The following is a 23,039-nucleotide window of genomic DNA, read 5'->3' on the forward strand; positions in this document are numbered from 1 at the left end:
GCATTATTTACTTACCTGAATGCAAACAAATCAAGAATAGTTGTGAGATCAGTCCCATATTTCACACATTTCAAATGAATGAATGTCATTTGATGAAACTGACACTTTAGGAATTGCACATCACTTATTTGCCTGGAGTTATATGACAACATTGATATTAGTCACATACAACACAGTATGCAGAGTCTTATGCAAAATTATAAAGGAGGAAATTGAGATTAAAATAAAGATAATAATCAGAAAATATACATTTACCATTGCTGTAGCCTCATTCAAAGAAACATTGCGACACACAATAGTATAGGTAAGAAAAAGGCAATAGAAACAGATAATCAATGCCCAGAGAGGAGAGGAATTACGTTCAGCTTATGTCACCCATTTAGAGGAGACACTGTACACTGTAGTGGAGGCAGCGAAGCAGCATCTGGCTTTTTGATAAAGCTTATAGTTAGGGCTGTCCCTTAGTTACACTGTGTAGGCCTAAGCTGCTGGGGGACCTATGCATTTGCATGTTTTGTTTATTGTTTATTGTCTCTCTATGCAGTTCCCCTTACTCGCATAGTTTCTGCTCTTTTTTTTTGCAGGTATCCTGGACCTGGTGTGTGATTACTGGCCTACAAGTCATTATCTTTGATCGCAATGCTGTTCTTTTCTCTCTCCCTCTCCCCTCACCCCAACAGGTTGAGGTTGAAGACTGCTCACCAGTGAGTCTGGTTCTGTCAGAAGTTTCTTCCTGTTAAAAGGGAGTTTTTCCTTCCCACTGTTGGAGGTTTTTCTTCCTGTTAAAGGTGAGTGTCCTCCCAGCTGTCGCTCAGGTGGGAATTGTTCAACTGTTGGATTTCTCTCTAGCATGTTGTAAGGTTCTGGTAGTAGAGAGGTTGGGTTGGGTTTCAGTCTTCTGGTGGGGAAAAAGTGCCATGTACCAGGGAGATATTCAAACTTACTTGTTTCAGAGTGGAGAGGATCGTTGTGAAATAGAAGTTGGCATTGAACGACCGAACATGACGAGAGAGAGCAAAACCACTGTTGTCTTTGTCTGTGGCACGGGGGAGGGGGTGCGCACAGCTTTTGGTGTTGTAAACAGCAACGATCCTTTATACACTGTTGTCACAACTCATATTATCCTCACGATGTCAGGATGGGGAAAGCTGCAAGGTTTTCACTGTCATTGTTATGCATTCTGGCTGCTGTTTCTGTGAGCCATTCCTGATCCCATGAGAAAGTCACTTTTTGAGACCCATTGAAGGGGTCCTGTCGCCAGACCGGGTTTTAGATAAGCCTGATTCACATCTGAATTTCAAGTCCTTACAGCATCTTGTTTCTTGATATGAATTACATATTTGATAAGGGGAATTTAATAATTATATACCTTGCAAGGAGTCATTAAAAGGCAACACAGGTAGCTAAAGGAGCCGTCAGCCTCCTCCTAATGTTGAAGGAGACATATGCTGTACGCTTGATAGTGTGTGCAATGTTCCACTTCAGGGTGGGTGCATGTCTTATTTTAGCTCACCTGGTTCTCTGTGTAGTGGGGTGCCCACCCGTGCCAACCAGGAATTGACCAATTATTGAGGTGTTAAATCAAAGTGATGGCATTGAAATTATATATTATTCTTAAATAAAGTTAATTTTGTGCAACTCGTATCTGTCTCTGTGGTGGGTATCCTCTTGCCTCTACGCCAGAGCAGACCGGATTGGCAAACAACTAAACTTTATTATATTATTATGATTCAGGAACCAAAATTCATCGGAAATCATCTAAGAGTTGTTGAGATTATTTTAGTCTGAATGAAAATATGCTGTATCTCGCTGACAAGAACAATACAAAATGACTAAAGTGGATTTGTTCAGAACATTTATTGTTTGTTTTCTAAGGTCTTTCTGTTGTTATCTCATAACCTAAAAGTTATCAGATTTCTTTTTTTTAAAGCTGTAAGCAGCTCCTCCATTTCTTTTGAAAATTTCATTGTTAATACTGGTCATCTAAAGCCCATACAACCGCTAGTTTGATATACTTACTGTCCAATTTCACTACACATTTTTCCAAAAATCTGTCATAATTATTTAACCTGATGAGTACAGCCGTACATTATATTTAAACAAGATACCAAGCATCTTGTGTGATTGACAAAACAGAAGGACGTTTATTTAAACAATACTATAATAATATAAACAATACGAGGCAAAAAACAAGATTTTCAGTTCACTACAATTTTATTCATGTAGTGCCAAATCACAACATAAGTCAGCACAGGGCACAAAGTTAGGTCAAAAAAGTTAGGTGAAAAACTCCCTTTTAACTGGGAGAAACCTCGAATGTCTCTGCTCATTTTATTCCATGGTTGTTTTGTTTATTTGTTTTTTTGCCATGTGCCAGTTCAGTGTATTTATAGAAACAAGCACAAGGCACTGTCGAAATCTCCAGGAAACAGAGTGTATTTGGAAAATGGTCCCTTTAGGTCTGGCTTCGCAATGGGACACCCAATGTTCACTGTTTCTGTTTATCTCAAACGTTTCACCGCGCTTGCCATGCCATGTAACATTTAGAATGGACAGCATAAAATGAACAGTGTTAGAATAACAATTGACCAGAGCAATCCCCAGAATATATAAATAAAAACATCCAGGACAACCAGTGTCCATTTTGAAATGTAACTGCATTATTTAATCGCTGACAGCACAAGCAGCAAACTATAAAAATAAAATATTATTTAAAACAAATTATACTCTTCAATAAACTGTAAAGCTAAGACTACAATCAAATTAGGAATGGTTGATGTACATATATGTGCCATTGTGGTTGCTAATAATCCATCTACCTGAAGTGGACTTCAGTCCATCTAAGAGAATAATTACACATCCTTATACTTGCTTTTGCTCACATTTGTTGTCCCTTTTAGGAATGACTAAAAATATGTACCAGAATATCCGATCAGAAACATATTACATTCCTGGAAAAGCATAGCTACAACAATTGTTTTTTCCAAAACAGGATTTGTTTGTATTTTAAAAGTCAACGCCTATTGAAGTCCGTATTACATAACAAACCTTGGTCAGCCTAACTTGAGACTGTCAAATACATAGTCCTCTTAGCCCTGACACATTCTAACACTGAACCAACTGGATGACAATGAAAATAAGACAATTCGTATGGATTTGCAGACTGCAAGTGGTTAGAAATGTGCAACTTTGAATGAAATGACATGTTCACTAAGCAAATTCTTACGAGAACTACTGAGGTCTTGTTTAGTTGCAAGCCACTATGTCAGTCTGTTTTTTTGTGCATGCTTTCCAGTTACTATAACAGTGAATTAAAATGTACAGACAAAAATAAAAATGCTACAGTGAAAACGATGATGAAGCAAAATAAAATGGAAAAAAAAAAACCCTGCTGTAAGTCATATCCTTTAACGGTGATATTTCACTTTGGTCGTTTGTTTTACCCTTGCTTTCAAACCGAGAGCAACACCATCAACAATTCACTGAAGCTGTGACTCTTTCAAACACTCAAGTCAGAACAAATTCAAATTTACTTTTTTCTGGAAGTGGTTATGTAGCTAGCTATATTTAAAAATTACTTAATTCTGAATTCTGCCTATAAAAGCTCTAAGACGTCAGTGAGCTGAACACCAGACCTCATGAAACCACTGAACAAGTCTAAACAACTGACTGAATTTTGGCTTCATTTCTTTATTTATATATGTTTCAGGAGATTTTCAAGTCTTATTTAAATAGTTTTGTCCACAAGGACAACATTTTCAGGGGCCTTCCCGACCCAGTTTGAACCAACTGCAAAAAAGGTTAAGGTAATGACTGACCAACAATCAACACACAAAAAAAGTCCTAATGGTCAGTGTTGCTGATTTGGGGAATGAGGCCATGCCTATAGCAGCTGCTATTTGTAGCACATTTTGTAGAAACAATCAGCTTATTTCTCTGTCTTTTCAGTGTTAACTCTTTAACCATTTGCTACAGTGCATGTCAGATGTTAAGGGAAATGCAGAAAAGCTTGAGAAATGAACACAGTACTAGTCACCAAAGTAACTGTTGAGATGGCTAATGCTTTAAATTTAGTGCTATCAAATGGACTAAGATTTTGTGTCCAAACAGAGTAACCCGTCAGTCCTGTTGCTTACAGTCTGAATGTACAGTAACTGTTCATGAATTATCAGCCATCAATAGGGACGGTGTGATGGGTATACAGTGGGTACGGAAAGTATTCAGACCCCTTTAAATGTTTCACTCTTTGTTTCATTGCAGCCATTTGCTGAAATCAAAAAAGTTCATGTTATTTCTCATTAATGTACACTCAGCACCCCATCTTGACAGAAAAAAACAGAAATGTAGAAATTTGTGCAAATTTATTAAAAAAGAAAAACTGAAATATCACATGGTCATAAGTATTCAGACCCTTTGCTCAGTATTGAGTAGAAGCACCCTTTTGAGCTCGTACAGCCATGAGTCTTCTTGGAAATGATGCAACAAGCTTTTCACACCTGGATTTGAGGATCCTCTGCCATTCTTCCTTGCAGATCCTCTCCAGTTCCATCAGGTTGGATGGTGAACGTTGGTGGACAGCCATTTTCAGGTCTCTCCAGAGATGCTCAATTGGGTTTAGGTCAGGGCTCTGGCTGGGCCAGTCAAGAATGGTCACAGAGTTGTTCCGAAGCCACTCCTTTGTTATTTTAGCTGTGTGCTTCGGGTCATTGTCTTGTTGGAAGGTGAACCTTCGGCCCAGTCTGAGGTCCAGAGCACTCTGGAAGAGGTTTTCTTCCAGGATATCTCTGTACTTGGCCGCATTCATCTTTCCTTCAATTGCAACCGGTCGTCCTGTCCCTGCAGCTGAAAAACATCCCCATAGCATGATGCTGCCACCACCATGTTTCACTGTTGGGATTGTATTGGGCAGGTGATGAGCAGTGCCTGGTTTTCTCCACACATACCGCTTAGAATTAACGCCAAAAAGTTCAATCTTGGTCTCATCAGACCAGAGAATCTTATTTCTCATAGTCTGGGAGTCCTTCATGTGTTTTTTGTCAAACTCTATGCAGGCTTTCATAAGTCTTGCACTGAGGAGAAGCTTCCGTCGGGCCACTCTGCCATAAAGCCCCGACTGGTGGAGGGCTGCAGTGATAGTTGACTTTGTGGAACTTTCTCCCATCTCCCTACTGCATCTCTGGAGCTCAGCCACAGTGATCTTTGGGTTCTTCTTTACCTCTCTCACCAAGGCTCTTCTCCCACGATTGCTCAGTTTGGCTGGACGGCCGGTCTAGGAAGAGTTCTGGTCGTCCCAAACTTCTTCCATTTAAGGATTATGGAGGCCACTGTGCTCTTAGGAACCTTGAGTGCTGCAGAAATTATTTTGTAACCTTGGCCAGATCTGTGCCTTGCCACAATTCTGTCTCTGAGCTCCTTGGACAGTTCCTTCGACCTCATGATTCTCATTTGCTCTGACATGCACTGTGAGCTGTAAGGTCTTATATAGACAGGTGTGTGCCTTTCCTAATCAAGTCCAATCAGTTTAATTAAACACAGCTGGACTCCAATGAAGGAGTAGAACCATCTCAAGGAGGATCAGAAGAAATGGACAGCATGTGAGTTAAATATGAGTGTCACAGCAAAGGGTCTGAATACTTATGACCATGTGATATTTCAGTTTTTCTTTTTAATAAATTTGCACAAATTTCTACATTTCTGTTTTTTTCTGTCAAGATGGGGTGCTGAGTGTACATTAATGAGAAATAAAATGAACTTTTTTGATTTGAGCAAATGGCTGCAATGAAACAAAGAGTGAAAAATTTAAAGGGGTCTGAATACTTTCCGTACCCACTGTATGTACATCGATCAGCCGCATAGTTAAAACCATTAGCAGGTAAAACATAAAGTAGAACACAACAGCCCAGGTGTAAATTCTTCCTTTATAATATACATAATAATATGTTCAGTTGTTATTAAATCTGGTCGAGAGAGGTGTTGATTGAATATAATAGTCATTTTGGAAACTAATTTGTGGGGCTGTTGAACTGCCACATTTTTTTGATTAATACTAAGAAGTAATCCTAATATTATGTTCCTCCTATGTTGCACCACAAATTACAGTCGTTAACGTTTGAACTCACTGGAGAAATGTGTTCCTATTGTACTATAGAGAATGTATGTATGGTTGTGGATATCTGTTTGAAAGATATGTTTGCCTGCATGCAAAAAGGAATGTAACAAGACAAAGGCTTGGGATCAGGTTCAACAGAGTTGAGGGATGGCAAAACTTCCACAGTTGAGTCAAATAGTGATATAGTGCTGTCGTAGTTTGGCCACAAGGAACTCATGGGTTAAATTATGTCTTGTGATTATTCCAACAATCTGAAAGAGATGGCAGACAAGCAACAACAGTTGGGTCAGTCACAACATAAGCCACGTTATTGTGGACTGCGACACAATAGAACTTGTATTTGTGATTCCCTTTGGTGTGTCACTAACAAATACTGAAGTAAAAACATTTTTAAAAGCCCGTACTTGAAGAATTAAACCCTGCATAATTTTGGAACTGAACAAGTGTTTTTGATTAATACTTACTTCTCCGACAGCATTGACCACTGGCAAGTGTCGCAGGCCCATGGTCCTAAACAGGTTGAACACTTGGGAGATGCGGGTGTTGGGTGAAACTGTATATGGACATGGATTCATGTAGGGGGTAACATCCTGGGAACACAGGGATCATCATCTTTTTTTATTAACCCAAATATTTGTTGAATTGAAATTCCTGTTTGTATTCTTAGAAAAGTACTTGTCTAATTCAGTTCATACCACTATCATGCGGGGGTTGAGCAGGGTAAGGTCCAGGTCATGGATGTCAGGGTAACGTGGGTAATCTTCAGTCATCTCTGCATAAGACAACCTAGGCTGAGTTGTGCTCTGTGTTGGAGGGTATGGAGAATTTTGTCATAAAAGTCATAAATATACATATGCACACGTGTGTGTGTGTGTGTGTGTGTGTGTGTGTGTGTGTGTGTGTGTGTGTGTGTGTGTGTGTGTGTGTGTGTGTGTGTGTGTGTGTGTGTGTGTGTGTGTGTGTGTGTGTGTGTGTGTGTGTCTGTCTGACCGACTGATTCTCAGCGTAGCAGACCCCTCGTATGAGCAAGTTGACCAGCTGGGAGCGCAGGATGAGGCCGTGGAAGGTAAGTGGTCTGAAGCGCTCCTCCATGGTCCACTCCTCACTGGGAGAATCATCTGGGTACAGGTTGGGGTAGGGAGCATGCCTGCATGTGGACAGCAACAACACCATAATTACATGAAGGCAGACTGTTTCAGCACTATGGCACTAATTTTCACAGATTTTCCATGAAGTCCCTCAAGTTAGAAAATCACACGAATAAAACAATGGCAATATTTCGCTTGATGTAGTATTAACCTCTATGATAGAATTTACTATATTAATACATATCAAATGATACTTTTTTCACAATAGATTGGGCTATACTGTTGGTATGTTCTATGGTAAGGAAGGTTTTAAATGCCTAAATAAAAACAAAACAATCAAAGAAGTAAAGTAAAATACAATACAGAGTGTTAAACATACTTGGTTTTTAATCATTTAGTTAATGAGCCAGAAAAACTTGCATTAAATGACAATTATTTAACTTTCTATCTGAATAAATCTTTGTTGATGTGACATAAGATTCCATGCCAAATTAAAATAAAATCACAACAGATCGATCAGTATTTTTAAAATGTTCTTTTGAGGTCAATGAAAGGATTCCATTTTTGTAGAAGTCACCCCGTTAAATCGTTTAGCACCTTTCAGGAGGTGTGGTCATGAATCACTTTGATTATGCTGCCATCTCTTCATATGGAGAATTATTACAGCTTTTCACAAATAAACTCCAGAAGGCACACAAAAAAACAGTAAGGGTAATTTTTTTAATATTACCCCTTTATACATGTTTACACATGTTCAAAAAACGAAATTGGACTTTTCATTTTCATTCACACAGCTATCTAACAAGAAGTTTTTTTATTCTGTAGCTGTAGTATTTAACCTTACTTTAAGTCCAGAACCCATTACATAATCGCTGTTTTCTCAGTGATTTACAATATGAGTTACATTATGAAATGGAACCGAATGAAAGAAAATAGTTTATAGTTTGGCTTTTGAACAAGACGTGAAACGTCAACAGGCCCTTCAAGCAAGTCCAGCTGCCTTTGATAAAGTTGAGATATTTGATGACCTTGGGTGACTAAGAATCTTCACAGGCATGGACATGTATTTCTATTTAAATGAGTAAAAAAAATACTCCCTTGCACCTCTACATGAAAACTTTGACAGCGCTCTTTATTCAGCATTGACAGGTCTGTCCAACTGCCTGCTGAAATGCAATTCACCTCCTCACTTTGTTGTCTGTGTTGCTGTAGCATGGAAAACTCATTCAGTTATTGAAGACAAAAGGCTAAAAAGGTTAGCTTAGTCACATCAAAAGGAAATGCATCTAATACTCTTATTGTATTTCACTTTCTTTCTTTGACTGTTTTTATTGAAGAATTTGAGGTCTACCATAATGTAACAACAGTACAATAATCTAAAATGAAAAAAACTCTCTATAAGGCCAGTGTGATATTAGCAACGCAGTTTAGCAGCTTTAATATTGAGTCATCCGTAACTTCAGACTGCGTGTTAAGCAGGACACGTACTTTCCGTGTGTACAGTGCAGGCGTCCGTCCTACCTCCTCTCTAACATTTGCTGCAGCAGGTCCTCTCCCTCCTCTGTAGGCTCTACGACGATGCTCTGCTCATCACAAACATTTTTTAGCTCACTGGATGGGTACGACCTCATGGACTGGCACCGCCGCCGCTGTTCCCCCGCACGGGACACAACACTGGATTTCTACATGTAACAGCAAAGGGTAGATTTATGCCAATAAATCTATTCGCTTTGGTGGTGCACACTTTTCTTGATGTTGAAATCCAGCACCACGACAATAATGACAAAAAAAATAATAAATCTTAAATTACATAAGCATCTCAATTTATCTATACATTCTAAAGAAGAATACTTTTAATAGCCCGTTTCATTTTTTTTTATAATTATGAGAGAGAAGGTTGTCTTTTTAATGTAATCAAAAGAGGAGCTTGAGCCAAAACAAAGTATTTTTGTAAATAATTGATATTTTTTATTTTAATTATTTGTTGTTAATTAGTTTCAGTTTCTGTGTGCATTTGATTTAAGATGCAATAAAGATAAAATCCTCTGTCATGATATATGTTATATATATATCAATATTGTTGTGAAATATATTTTCAGCAAATTCTGTTGATAAACTGCTTATAGATAAAATAATCAAATAGAGCATCTACATTTGTGTAATCTAGAAAAATATCCATTATTTGATTCACACTGAAGCAAAAATCTTATAAAATCATGTCCACAATGGCCTATTGCAACGAGATTTTAAAACAAAAAAAAGGTCAAAATATATATATATTTTTTTTAAAAGCTCAGTAAATCCCTAAATCAGCTGCAAACTGTAGTTTTTATCAAATGTTACTTAAGCAGGAAATATTATTGCATTTTTTTGGATACTATTTTCAGGCAGATCAATCCAAATTCGTTGCTCAAGTGACAATTCCGGGCACGGTGTGTAGGATTCGGTGAAAAGTGTGTGTTCATGGTTCATGGCACAGAGGAATACGATATATCAGCCTTTGATAAAGACACAAAACTTGTTGACAGGATATATTGCTGGTTTTGTTTTTCAAGAGTTTAGATGATTTTTCTCAGTCTTTCGGGAAAAACTTTAAAACTCTTTCAAAAATGAAACATGAATGTACTGTTACATCTATCCATCCATTATCTATACCTGCTACATCACAGCCCATCCCAGCTGACTCTGGACAGGTTGCCCTTCCATCACAGGGCCAACACAGAAAGACAAACAACCATTCACTCACAATCAGAATCATCAATTATCCCAGCACGCATGTCCTTGGACTGTGGGAGGGCAGAATTCTCATTTTAATGCTATAGCACTTTACTGTACACTGTTGCCAGGGTTACAGCATTGTTAGAGAGATGTTTTAAATACACAGTCATTCCTATGTGCTGCTTTTTCCTTGTGTGAAACAATTGACCCCCCTATCCTTATTCATCTCTGTCTGGATATGAGGCTGGGCTTCGGCAGCTAAGAATGTTCAGTGGAACAGGACATACCTTGAATCGGATGTTGTTGCTGATCAGGATGTTGCCCTTCATGAAGTCCCGTTCATTCTGACGGTTTTCGGTGACAACAGGGAAAGCATGGTAGACGGTGGTACGCAGGATGCTGACTAGAGACTGGACTCGTGTGTGTGGGTACACGTAGGTCAAGTTGGGCTCCATAATATCACTGGCTGTCAACCTTGGAGAGATAAGGGAAATGGTACAGATGACTTGAGCACACAGGATGAGCAGTGATGTTACAATTTACCCAGTATGGGTCTTCAAAGGGCCTACATTTGACCTGAAGCTGTTAACAGCTGATGTCCAATGTCCGAGGGTCAGAAATTCAAGAGAGAAAGAAACTCAGCACTTGCACTTTTGGAAATTTGCTGGCAGTTCCGGCAAGGGTGGGAAAAGAATCAATTAGGCTATTATCATGGTCCACCATTAAAAGTGAATAGAGCAGCTCAAATCTTCAGCTAAAGAACAAAAAAGGACACTTTTTAAAGTTTACTTCACATTGACAGACTGGGATTGAAACAATAATAATTATTCAGCGTGCTGCATAATCTCATATCAATTCTGTTTATGATCTACAAATAAGTAAATATAGATTAAAAAAAAAATCTCCTTGTTTAAAGGCATACACTATAATAACACTAATAATTTTGACCATTACATCCTTATGGCCACTTGTACTGGAACTAAAAATTTGAAAGTTTGGTCTTGAAGTTTGTAAAAAACAAAAGATGTGAGTCGGGTGTTTTTTGATGGAGGTACCAAGAAAGGAAGGAAGAGACTGGAAGAGACATGAATAAAACTGTTTGTGTGATGTTTGAGAGCTGCATGTGGGTGTACCTTCCTCAACTTAAGTGACATCAATATTACAGAGAACAGGTTTGCCGTATGTCCTGCACTGTTGACATGCTCAGAGAAGGCTGGACTGCATCAACATGCATCAACATGTGCATGGAAAAAAGATAGCAGTGTGCCCCTCGACTGCCAATGACACATCCTCAACTGCACGGTGCACACAGGTGAGCCCAAACCTCAGAAAAACACCACACATTACAGGACAGTCCTTTGCACATTGCACATAAACAGACCCTTTAGTCTTAAACAACAAATCTTACTTGTCCATCTCAGCCTCAGTCTCCCACTCCAGCAGTGGTACTCCTCTTAGCTGGATGTGGATGTCATAGATGCCCTTATTGAAGAAATCTCCAGTCCACTTGGCAACCTAAAAATAAAAAGCAAACCATTTACCACATGGAGCCAACGTATAAACAACAACACTTGTAATCTGCCCAGGATTCCCAGATCTAAAGGGGAGGGTGGATTATTTTCATGATGAATACATCTGACATTTACTGTCATTAATGATTAATCCCAAAAAAGTGTTTTCTTTAAAGTTTGAATTATTTAGTGTATGAATGTCATGGAATGGTGGCCATTAAATTGAACAATATCAAAATGTGTCTACTGACTAATCCACTATTAGCTCTTGAGTACTGGATGGAAATAATGAAACAGACATGTATTCTGAGGCTCAGCCTTCCCAACTGCAAATCTTTTCTCCAGTGCCCATTAGGAGGTTAATCAGGCCCTGATAACATGCAGACACTACAAGGAAAGTTTGCTACATTTGATGTAAATGTCAAATCAGTGTTGATGGTAAATGTAGTCAGTTGAAGCAATACATTTATCAGTAAAGTCTCTGTGACTCTGGGTAGCAGCTGCAAAGGTTGTTCTTCTGGCACCAGCACCATTATCTGACATGTACTGTGAGGTACTTGGTGGCTGGATGAACTACAGGTTAACGGAGCTATCTAGGGAGCCTCGGGAAGTGTTCAATCATTTGTTCTTTTCACTTGTACTGAAACTAGTCTCTCAAAATCCCAAAATAGGAGCATGGAGGAAATTATGGATGATGATACATTTTACCGTGTTTTGGCTGACTCAGACATTCAGCCATATTTATTTGAGCCAGAATATAACATCAAGGAAATGCAGCAGGAGGCTGTCAACAGAAGGGTTCAGTGTCTTGCCCAAGGACACTTCGGCATGTGTAAAGGAGGAGCCGAGGATCGAACCTCCACAACCTTTCAATTGGTAGGACACCCTCCTCTCCCATCTGAGCCAGAGCTGCCCCAGTGATACAACTATTTTTGTCACCTAACACTGTTTTCGCCATCAAAACGGAATAAAGTAGTGGTAGATGGCAATGTTTGACAAGCGGTTTTCTCAACACACATTGTGTTTTCAGTGGCTGCAAATGTTACTGTATATGATCAGTACAGTAGCTCTCATTAAACACATTGTCTGGGTACTTATATTTTTGTTATTGTTGAGTGGGTTCTACAAGGTGAGATGCCAAAGGGAACCAAAGGATTTGGGGGTTAAGTGTAGAAGCTTGTGTGCAACGCATCCTGGTGAAACTCAATTTTCTTCATCAATGTACCATGCACTGAGTAAATTCTTGCTTCAATTGACTAGTTTACCTTTAAGACTGAGTCCACATACAAAGTGGTACTATTCCCCATACTTTTCCGGGACTGTTGTAAGACAAACATGAAATAATTTCCTTATTTCCTTAACATTCCATGAATTAAAATAGCACTGTGGCTGAAATATAAAACATGGCAGTGTACCATTAGAGTGATCATGATGGGCAGCCCATAAGTGATTTCGTTGGTAGACTCAATGAGGATGACAGTGAGACTAATGGTCATTCTGACCACACCTCCGAGGAAAGCGGCAGCCCCAATCAGAGCAAAGGTTCCTGAGTAGATGTCCATTTCCAGTTTTCTAACAGAAGAAAAACACACAGAAACAACCAGTAGAATCACAATGTAATGCGAGTGTGAGGTAAAAAAACAGCAGAGGGAGAATGTACAGCATTGAAAGTGTCCGGTGAAGTGCATGATGAATTGAGCCAGCAGGCTATCTCCGACAGCAAGCATGAACAAACGGTGATTACTGTAAGCTGAGAGGAGCTCAGAGCCTAGCTGTGACAGAATGGTGTAACTATTCATGGTGCTACCAGCACAGTGCAACGAGGCTGTGAACCTGTCAGACTTTGGGGGCAGGCCCTGTTTACGCACAGCCCTTTGCACTCGGCCTTCAATGTAACCAAAGAACAACATAACTACAATTACTGATTGTGATAGGTATATATACTGCCTTCTTATCCTTCTTATCTTGTGTGAGACATATTTTTAAGTTACAGACTATTTTATGTATCTTAATTTGAAATGTCCCAAAACTACCTGTTTTACTGAATATAAATAAGATATTATTTCTACCCATCATTTGGGTCTATTTAATCCGGTGGCTTTATTCTCAAAAGTTATCAAAAAAGAAACCGTGCTGGAAAATGCAATTATGTTTGTCCCATGACCTTGCCCCCTCTAATTTGTCAATTGACAATTTAATCTTTTTTTTTTTTATCCAAACAACCTTTTAGCAAAAAGGTCTTCATCAAATAAATCCTGCTTGCAAAAAAGTTGGGACACTAAGTAAAATGTAAATAAAAAACTGACTAATTATTTGTAGTTGTTTGCCCCAGCAGTCTTTCACAGAGTGGTGAACCCCTCCCCATCTTCACTGTTGAGTTATTCTGCCTCTCTTTTTATATCCAATCACATTACTGGCCTGTTCCAATTAGCCTAATTAGATGTGAAATTTCCCACCAGGCGTTTCTTTTGGCATTAAACAACTTTTCCAGTCTTTTGTTGCCATGGTCCCAAATTTTATGAGATGTGTTGCTGTCATCAATTTCAAAATAAGCATATATATTTTTCATAAAACAGTAACATTTCTGAGTTTTAACATTTGATATGTTGTCCTTGGTCTATTTTAAATTGAATATGGGTTTACGTAATTTGAAAATCACTGCATTCTGTTTCTATTTGACTTTTAACTATTATTTTGGAAAACGGGGTTGTAGACAAGAAGTTAGAAGTAAGAGATAAATGTGTGTATGGGTATGGGCCCAAGCATGCACTTGTGTTTGGGGCTAGGGCCCCAAGACAAATATTTGCATAGAGGCCAATCACAATTAAATGCTACAGCTGTGACAGCAGAAAAAAGTGCAAGGAATTGAAATGAAAAAAAGAAATCACCTTGTTATATGCCCTGTGGACCTCCATGACCAGCTCTGACTCATTATGAGTTTTTGGCTTCAAATGGAGTATTTCCCTTCGTAAACTCACATATTGTACTCTTACATGTTCGTACTCTTACTCGTGGGTTTCTACAGGGTAGCGTTGTCTCAAATTGCATGCAGCTGTTCTGCACTTACTGGTGAAAAACGTAACATTTGAATGCGTTTCCTGCCAACGTATCTGCCGGATTTCATTACTTTATCCAGAAATGAATGTCTTTTAGTGCCCTCTGTTTCATGCACACAAAATCATACTGATACCTTCTGCCGAACAGCGGTATGGGGGTGAAATATAAACAATTTTGTGCGGCGTTCCGCAACACCTGCATCTTCTCCAGACACTGCAACTTAGAAACACTTTGGTCCTTTCAGTTCAGTTTTTGACCCGTTTTGTGTGCACTTGCAGTCTGCTGTATGCTTCCATTCTTGATAAGGCGAATGCACTTATGCACTAAAAAAAAATGTGTGTTACTGCGCAAGTAAGCTACAGCATTTAGAACACAGCATTTGTTTCGTCATTTGAGGCATTCATTATTTCTCAAATATGTCCAACATTCCCCTTTAGTTCAACCAATTTGGGAAATGTGTTCAACTTTCTTCATGTCTGTTCTTCTTATGTATTTGTGAAGTCCAGAGTTGGATTCAGGTTTGTTAGCCTAGCTTAGCATAATGACTGAAAGCAGGGGTAAACGGTGTCAACTATTCCTTTAAATCAGGCTCTAAAACATTTTTCCTTTACATTGATTGACAACCTACGCTATAAAATGTGTCATGCTCAAGCACTTTATTGTAGAATTATATTTTTGGAAACCTGCGGGCAGAAGAACAAGGTAATGAGAGGTAAAAATACACTTATCTGGCTAACGTGCTAGCTAACACATCTTGCAGACACAGTTTGTGTCCACTAAATGAATAAAAGCCCAACAATCACAGTTTTTTTTAGCTTTGTTTTGGGTGCCACCTGGTAAAAATAAGCTGGCTCTTTGGATTTCATAGCGCTGAGAATGAGAGACAGTCAAACACTGGTCAATACAACAATTGGGAGAATTTAGTTCTTACACTTTGAGGATGTTGGCAACCAGACGTCCAAAAGCTGCCCCGCACAGTAATGAGGGGACAAATAGACCGCTGGGAACAGACACACCATACGTCCAACAGGCCAACAGGAAGTACACCAGGAGGAACACTGACAGAGTCACCATGCTGAAGGTACCTAAGAAGAAGAACAACAAACATTTATGTAGATGTAGATTCATTTTGATCCTCTTTGTCTCATTCTCCCCCTCGTGTCTTTGTTGTCTTTGTCTCGTACTTTTTGTGTGTTGGTTTCCTTTGTCATTTTATCTTATCTCTTAAGGTGGGCTTCAGTTTGTCCTCCTCCCAAGTCTTCATGGAGAAGAGCAGCTTCTGAATGGTCTGGACTTAGAGTGCTTTATGACCTTAGCGGTCTCAAAGCACTTTACTATCCCAGCAAAAATAATATGGTCCCAACACTACATGAATCTTTGAGTGGCAGAACGAATTTCAGAATGAGATGATTGAACTAATATTGAGCTGTTATGATTGTGTGCGTGTGCTTATCTCACCATCCTGGTGGAAGAGCTGGTGGATTGCAGCCTCTTGTGGGTTGAAGAACAATGTTGCCATGTCATTGTAGGACTTGTTGGAACAAAAAAACTGGCGGATGGTTGAGTTAATGTCTTCATTGCCAGCCAGCTGGAAAAAAAACTCAACTTAATATAAAACAGTAAAAACATGCTGAATATAGAAAAGACTATTGAGATTATCGTACAGTGTGCTGTGTTACTTCAGTCAGTAGAATTTATGTGAGGCTCACCAAGTTCAATTTAAAATCTATTTAATTCAACAGAGAACATCATTTCATAGCTATTCCACTATCTGACCGGCAGAAGTATCAAATGGTAGAATAATTTTGTCACTACTTTCTAGTTGTATGTAACAATAATTGCCAATGACATAATTAATAAAACTATTTTGACATAGACCCAGAAAAGCAACACTACAACAGCGGGCTAGATTAACAACTGAAAAGTAACTCATTCATTCTAGTTAATTCGCTAAAATCAAACTAATCTTCCAGCCACTGTAGGAGCAGTCATGACAGTGTTTCAAAATGCAACCACATACCATAACATTTTAGAACTAACATTACTACCTACAGCAGGCAAGAGAGAATATTTAAGACTTGCAAATTAAAAATAAGACTTCATGACTTGTAAATCTGATTCAGCTCTTACTCAGAAAAGTCCAGCAAGAATACTTGTGCTCACTATTGTAACGATGGATGAAAGAAATAATACTAACCGTTGTGTTATGAGTTGTGGGGGAGGACAGGTCACGACATTCACCTAACAGCACAGAAGCTGCAAATATTGCCACTGTTGTCACCATGGAAACCAGCAGACTCTCGAGAACTCTAAAAGTGTAAAGATAAGAACATCTGTAATTTCATGCTGGGAAGGAAATTAGTGTTTTCTTTTCAAATATGCGCTTTCAAAAGCACATTTGATATTGATAGTTAATGTCCGACTGACAGCCGTAATGTTGTGTAAGATGGACCTTTCCTTGTGTGAACAGGTCACCTGATAAGCTTGGCCTTGGGATGGATGTGTCTGATGCGATACTTGGCCAGGTTCTTGTTCATACAGTTGAAGAGCGCTCCCAGCAAGCCACCTACCACACCCATGAGGACAAAGAAGGCCAGGTCCACTGCTGTCCATAGGTGGCAGTTCTTATCTCCATCTGGACACTGATCATCATACAACAGGGTGATATATGATGATACATTACAGAGTGGATATATAATATCAACCTGACAATAATAATAATAATACAAATAATAATACATTTAAATATAACAGTTTCATTCATAGAGTGCTTCTCAAGAGGCTGATAATGGCTCAATGTAGCACAGGAAATTTGATTTAATTTTAAAAGCAGTTCTGAAAAGGTGAGTCATTTCCTGAACAGACAAATAAGTGCAGTCATGGATGTGGTCAAATTCTAGAAAGAGGGGGAATGGAGAGGAATCTTTCCCCTCAGGTCCTATGTTGGATCATGGATGTTTGGAACAGGAGGTTGGGACCAAGAAAAATGGAAGCTGCATGATGGGTGGTGAAAAGGTGGGGGAAGTTGGACTTAAGATGAATGGCCACAGAGAATGCACATGCAGAACTGTAAAGTTAACAAGCACTAATACATTATTCAGTTTGGAATATATACATCCAGTTGATCGGGTAACAGCCTATGATATGTTATCGATGTTGTCATGCGTTCATGGATGTGGGTAGTTTTATTGTTAAAACCCCTGGAAGGGAAGGTGTGGTTGTTTGTATTAGGTTCATGGTGAACATGGCAGTTGTCAATAAAGAAGTTGTAGAAGAACCCTAAATGTTTGTGATCTTGTAGAGCAGGGGTCTCAAACTTAATTGACTTGGGGGCCGCTGGAGGCAGAGTCTGGGTGAGGCTGGGCCGCATCGAGTACTCCACAAGAAAAGCTTTGTTAAAAAAATTCCAATCTTCTCAAATGTCTTTATTTTTATTTTTTTCACATAAAATAAGATGAAAAAATAAATAAACAAATTAAGAATTAATAAGTAAATAAATCAGTAATAAATATAATAATAATTCGATTTCCCTAGTCAGCAACTATGTGTGGTTTCTTCAGTCTTCTATATCTGCTGTATTCAGATTTAAACGTCTTTATTAACAGTTCTTTAACCTCAATGGGTTCTTCTGAACATGAATTGTCCTGAACATGAATGGAACATTGAAGAACATGAACTGTTCTTCTGAACATGAATTGTCCTGAACATGAATGGAACATTGAAGAACATGAACTGTTCTTCTGAACATGGCTTCTCTTGCCTACTCCTTGCTGCTGGAGACCTGGCAGCGCTTCCTCTCGCATAGCATCCTTGGTAGTTTACATACTCCTCAGCATGTCTAGTTGTGTAATGACGTTTCAAATTGTATTCCTTGTGCACCGCAACTTTCTCTGTGCAAATAAGACACGTCGGGGTGCCCCTGTGCTCAACAAAGAAATAATGCATCTCCCACTTTCCCTGGGATTGTCTGTGTTCATCACCAACCTTTCTCTTCACTGCAGGCTTTGAAAAAGACATGTTTGGGGCTGTGGAATATATTTTAATTCCACTTGGTGTCACTGTCGTGTTTATGACATCATATAGAAATATATGTAGTGTTCATCGTGTGAGGCAATGCAAATAACAAAATAATGACCCCCAAATAACGGTGCGACCCTATAATTGGTCCGGGTTATCGGGGACTGTTATTGCCGACGGACAGGTGTCGGTATGTGACTGCAGACCACATTAGGCTACATTATTTCCTTTCTTTTATCTCGCCGCGTACGCATCACTTTGATTTATTTTGTCAGAGAGAGACATATATACGTATAATGTCCCGTTGTGAACGCAGCGCGCTGGGACGGATGTCCACGTTTACCGGATAGAAACGAGGCAGCCAGCCAGGCCCGGAAGAAAACTCTCCATGGCAACGCTGCTGTCACTTTCACTCATTGAGAAATGTTGCTCTGCTCGCATCAAGCCCGGTCGATGTCCCGCCCCCGAGAGCCAAATACCCCACCGTGATTGGTCGGTTCGTTCAGCTCCGCACACAACACTGGAAAGTGCCATTCATAGAAAACTCGCGGGCCGCACTAACATTAAGCTTTCATGTTAAGGTGGGGGCCACAAAATATCGTCTCGCGGGCCGCGAGTTTGAGACCCCTGTTGTAGAGTAACATTGGTAGCAGAAGAGGGTCAACCACCACAGAGTCTCACCAGGCTTTGACAGAGGAAGCCTGATGAAACTGAAATTTGAACCACAGTCATGGAACTTGAGATAAATAAGGAAACACTCTGATTTTGGCGCTATTAGGAAGTGCAAGGGAAACAGCGATGGAAATACAAGTAGATGATTTGAACAAAGACACTGGTATGAATACTTTACTTGCAAAACTTGACAATTTGTTTCTTAAAGAAGAAAAAGACAGGACTTATTAAGTTTACTCGAGCTCCGACCAGACTATAAGAGAGTGCAGTGAAGCTATGTCAGATTAAATTATCGATTTTGAATCGCGGTACTTGCGGATTCGCAAGTACAACATGGAACTTCCCAACACAGAGCTAGCTTTCAAACTGCTGCATACTGCCTGATTGGACATAAAAGATTGACAGTTACCACTCACAGTATATATAGATCTGACTGTTAGGTCAATAAAGTCAGCACTGAAAAGGATATTGGGAGGGAAAATGGCTGCTTCCAGTGAGGGAATTCATCGAGAAACTGCATATGTAACAGAGCGGAGATGACAGAGAGGTAAGTCATGGCCCCAGAAATATCAACAAAACACACTATTGCCTGCCAGAATCCAACTGGACAGGTGCAGATCAAAGTTTGCTGTCTGTCAATCCATATTTCAATGGGCCAGAGACTGTCCACACAAAGGTAAGCAAATCAAGCTAACTGAAGATAATACCAGACGAGATAGAGAAGTGCATCATCCCTCTGTACACACAAATGTCACCCACTGAAGCAGAAATCTTCATGACGGAGGGTTTTCGTTCTGCTTTTATTGACACGGAATGCACAAGGACTGTGTGTAGACAAGAATGGCTAGATAGCTACGTCGCTGGACTCAGCCAGAGCCAGCTGAATGACCTGAGGAGAAAAGCAACACTCAGTTATCAGCTCTTGAGGTTTGGAGATGGAAAAGTTGTTAATTCCACCTGTGACGAATGACGCCCTCTGCTGACAAAAGCAGCCACTCAGGTGTCACGCAATGTGATCCGGTGGGCAGAAGACAGACACTCAGTGGGTAAAGAGGGTTTGCAGGGAGCGCTGCTGCAAACAGACTACGGTGGCAATTATTAGTTAGACTTGTTAAGTGTGCATTGTTGTTGTTCCCATTCCTCACGGCTGACTTTAGTTCTGTGTGTGTGAAATGTACCGGTAGGTGAATGTGGAATTTACTGTGGTTTGACTCGTTAATAATATCAGACATGTGGCTGCTCTTTTGGTGTGTAATTACAGAGCGCAGTAGTTTAATGACAAATTACCGCCTGTATCTTCATGCGTTTTTAAACTGCACAGTTTATTGAGAATGCAGTGTGTTAATAGATTAGTGAATTAAAATCTCAGTTATGCATGTTTAATTTCTGGTTTCCATTGTTTATTATGCAATTATTCACTTCTATGATGTTATAATCCATGCGTCACAGTGGTTAACCATTTAATTGTTGGAGATGCATGGTCACACTGCACGTGTGGACAAGGTAATTGTTCGCACAGCATATATAACTTTATATCTGTTTTGATTATTAATTTATTTGCTTCTGTTCCATAACCACACACATACATATACCTTTTGGTTTATTAAAGACTACCTGGAGACATTCAGCAGTGCATTCTGATCGATGCCCCCATACTGGCCACAAGTTTATATGAACCAGCAAAGTATACAGTCCACTCCACTACATTTATTCACTACAACACCACCAAAAGACTTAAAATCCCTGCAAAAATTGGACAGACCAAGTTTTATATTCAAATGGTAGTTGTCCCACTTAAAGTATCACAGCTTTGAGCAAAGCCACCATGAAAAAGCGGGGACAGTCTTGGATATAGAAAATGATAAAACAGGAACTTTTAACAAACCTGTAAAACTTGACTTCACAAAGTTCTGGCCATTAATGTGTGAACATAATGGACAACAGAAACAAGGACATTCAATGGGCTGACCAGATCTTGATAACTGCAGATGGCACTTTAAAAGACAAAACTTAGCACCAAGTAAGCCATTGTGTCGATGAAATTCTGACAATCTCGGAAGAAATTAGTACAGCAACACAACAGAAAATCTCGTTAAAGCAACATAAACAATGTGGTCATTCTCCCGGTGAGAGATGGCAGAGGCTTCTAAAGAGTGCAGAAAATAAAGATTCTAAATGTTCAGTAATCAGTTCAGTAAGTGGAGGGCAGTATCCTTTTTTTATGCTGCAGTATGCTGGGGTGGAAGAATGGCTTACAAGAACACTAGACAGCTGGTCATGCTGGTGTAGTGTAGACTCACTGGGGGCAGTGGTGGAGAGACAAATATGGAGGAAGGTACTGGTTACTTGTTATAATGGACAACACCAGCCACCCTCTCCATAACATCCTGGTGGGTTAGAGGACCAGTTGCAGCAGATGGATGGATGAATGAATGAATGAAGGAATGAAGGAATGAATGAATGAAGCAAGTAAGTGCTTCATCTATCTATGTTTTTATCACTGCTGTGTATGTCCACCCGAGTTAATGCAAAATTAGCTATGAGCAATCTACACGATGCAACCACAAGGCAACAAAATAAGCTACCGGACAGTATCTTTATAGTGGTGGGTGATTTCAACCACACCAATTTCAACAGTCTTACACAAATTTTACAAGAATGTTGACATCAAAATAAAGAAGGGAAAAACGTTGGACCAGGAGCTTCATATATAAATGATGTGCACTCTGGTTTTCAAGCACACAGTGGGATGTGTCTAAATTAAAGTGACGTGAGAATGTGCGGGCCGTGGCGCAAAATCTCGACCAGCTGTGAGAATGTACGGGGCTGTGCCGCAAACTCTTGTCTTGCCGGTGACTTGTTGATTTTAACCTGCAAAGTACTGAAACTCCCCAAATGTTTCGAAATAAAGTTTCCACCACAGTTTCTGGAACATCTCTATGAAGTAGTCTATGAAAAAACATAATTATGTCCAATTACGACTGCCAAAAGATACAGACACTCCTTCTATATCACCATGTTGTGTGCCCTATGGCTAATTTCCCGCAGATGAAACGCCTTGCTCACTGTGCCAGCAACAGGTTTGCCAGGGAAAATTGCAATTTTCTTTGTTTATGTGATATGGATGTTCAAGCACATCAAGGGCTTTACAGTTGCTGAGGTGCACCAACATGAATGACACAGAGAGGCGATGCACACAGATCCAGATAGTGAAGGTGAAATGAATTTCTCATATCACATCATATAGATCCACTTTGTCATTCAAATTGAAACCAGCTGTGTAGTTTGTGCGACTAAGCCATAACTATTCCATAAGCAACTCTCAACTGTGAATTATATAGGTCTAAGCAAATCAAAATTTCTTTCAATATTACATGGACACTGTCTCACCAACATGACCCAGAACTTTCTGGTCAGTTGTAGAGCACTGCAGCTGTTGAAGTGCAGGATGAGGCCATGAAGTGGCAGATTCAGGAAAGTCTGGTTTGAACCCTGAATATACTTTGGAATTTTCACCGGAACATGGCAAACTGATCATCTTCATCGGTTGCAGAAATCCAAGATAACGAATGACTGCCTGCATTAGTGGTATAAGATTCAGCGCCGCAGATCCCGAAGACCTGATCATCCTACAGATCTGTATCATGCAAACAATTTTTTATGCTGAAAATCTGAGCAAAGCCACTATTTGTCGCCTGATCAAAAGTAAATATTTGGCTTTGGAGCAATTCTCACATCCTAATGACCTTCATTACCAGTGTTTAATGAATTACCAGTGATTAAATTCTAACTGAAAAGCAACAGGATTAATTCAACCTGGCTGTTACCCTAGTCTGGAGCAGGCTAGTTTCACAGAATAAATCTCAA

The 23,039-nt window shown here is 39.5% G+C and overlaps 1 protein-coding gene and 1 long non-coding RNA gene across 4 annotated transcripts in view; one reads left to right on the forward strand and one right to left on the reverse strand.

Annotated features, from left to right (window-relative positions):
* Positions 1-463: 463 nt before the first annotated feature.
* On the forward strand, positions 464-8,853 carry LOC138618396 (uncharacterized). The gene is made up of 3 exons (XR_011310722.1): positions 464-788; positions 7,114-7,175; positions 8,765-8,853. It is a non-coding gene; the product is annotated as an uncharacterized lncRNA (long non-coding RNA).
* clcn6 (chloride channel 6) overlaps positions 5,697-23,039 on the reverse strand; it is a 34,478-nt gene continuing 17,135 nt past the window's right edge. For 2 of the 3 annotated variants that reach the window (XM_069694131.1, XM_069694130.1), the window contains 12 exons: positions 16,959-17,125; positions 16,681-16,792; positions 15,942-16,071; positions 15,415-15,568; positions 12,842-12,998; positions 11,324-11,430; positions 10,203-10,389; positions 8,719-8,879; positions 7,100-7,256; positions 6,805-6,912; positions 6,574-6,699; positions 5,697-6,360 (listed from right to left, as the gene is read on the reverse strand). In XM_069694131.1, coding sequence (XP_069550232.1) covers positions 6,280-6,360; positions 6,574-6,699; positions 6,805-6,912; positions 7,100-7,256; positions 8,719-8,879; positions 10,203-10,389; positions 11,324-11,430; positions 12,842-12,998; positions 15,415-15,568; positions 15,942-16,071; positions 16,681-16,792; positions 16,959-17,125 — 1,647 coding nt within the window. In that variant the 3' untranslated portion in view covers positions 5,697-6,279. The remainder of the gene's footprint in view (positions 6,361-6,573; positions 6,700-6,804; positions 6,913-7,099; positions 7,257-8,718; positions 8,880-10,202; positions 10,390-11,323; positions 11,431-12,841; positions 12,999-15,414; positions 15,569-15,941; positions 16,072-16,680; positions 16,793-16,958; positions 17,126-23,039) is intronic. The other variant, XM_069694133.1, reaches the window with a different exon arrangement.

The sequence above is a fragment of the Brachyistius frenatus genome, unplaced genomic scaffold (genome assembly GCF_029030835.1).
Source record: "Brachyistius frenatus isolate BFR_SWC_R1_liver_20210118 unplaced genomic scaffold, ASM2903083v1 Contig_16, whole genome shotgun sequence".
NCBI lineage: Eukaryota > Metazoa > Chordata > Actinopteri > Embiotocidae > Brachyistius > Brachyistius frenatus.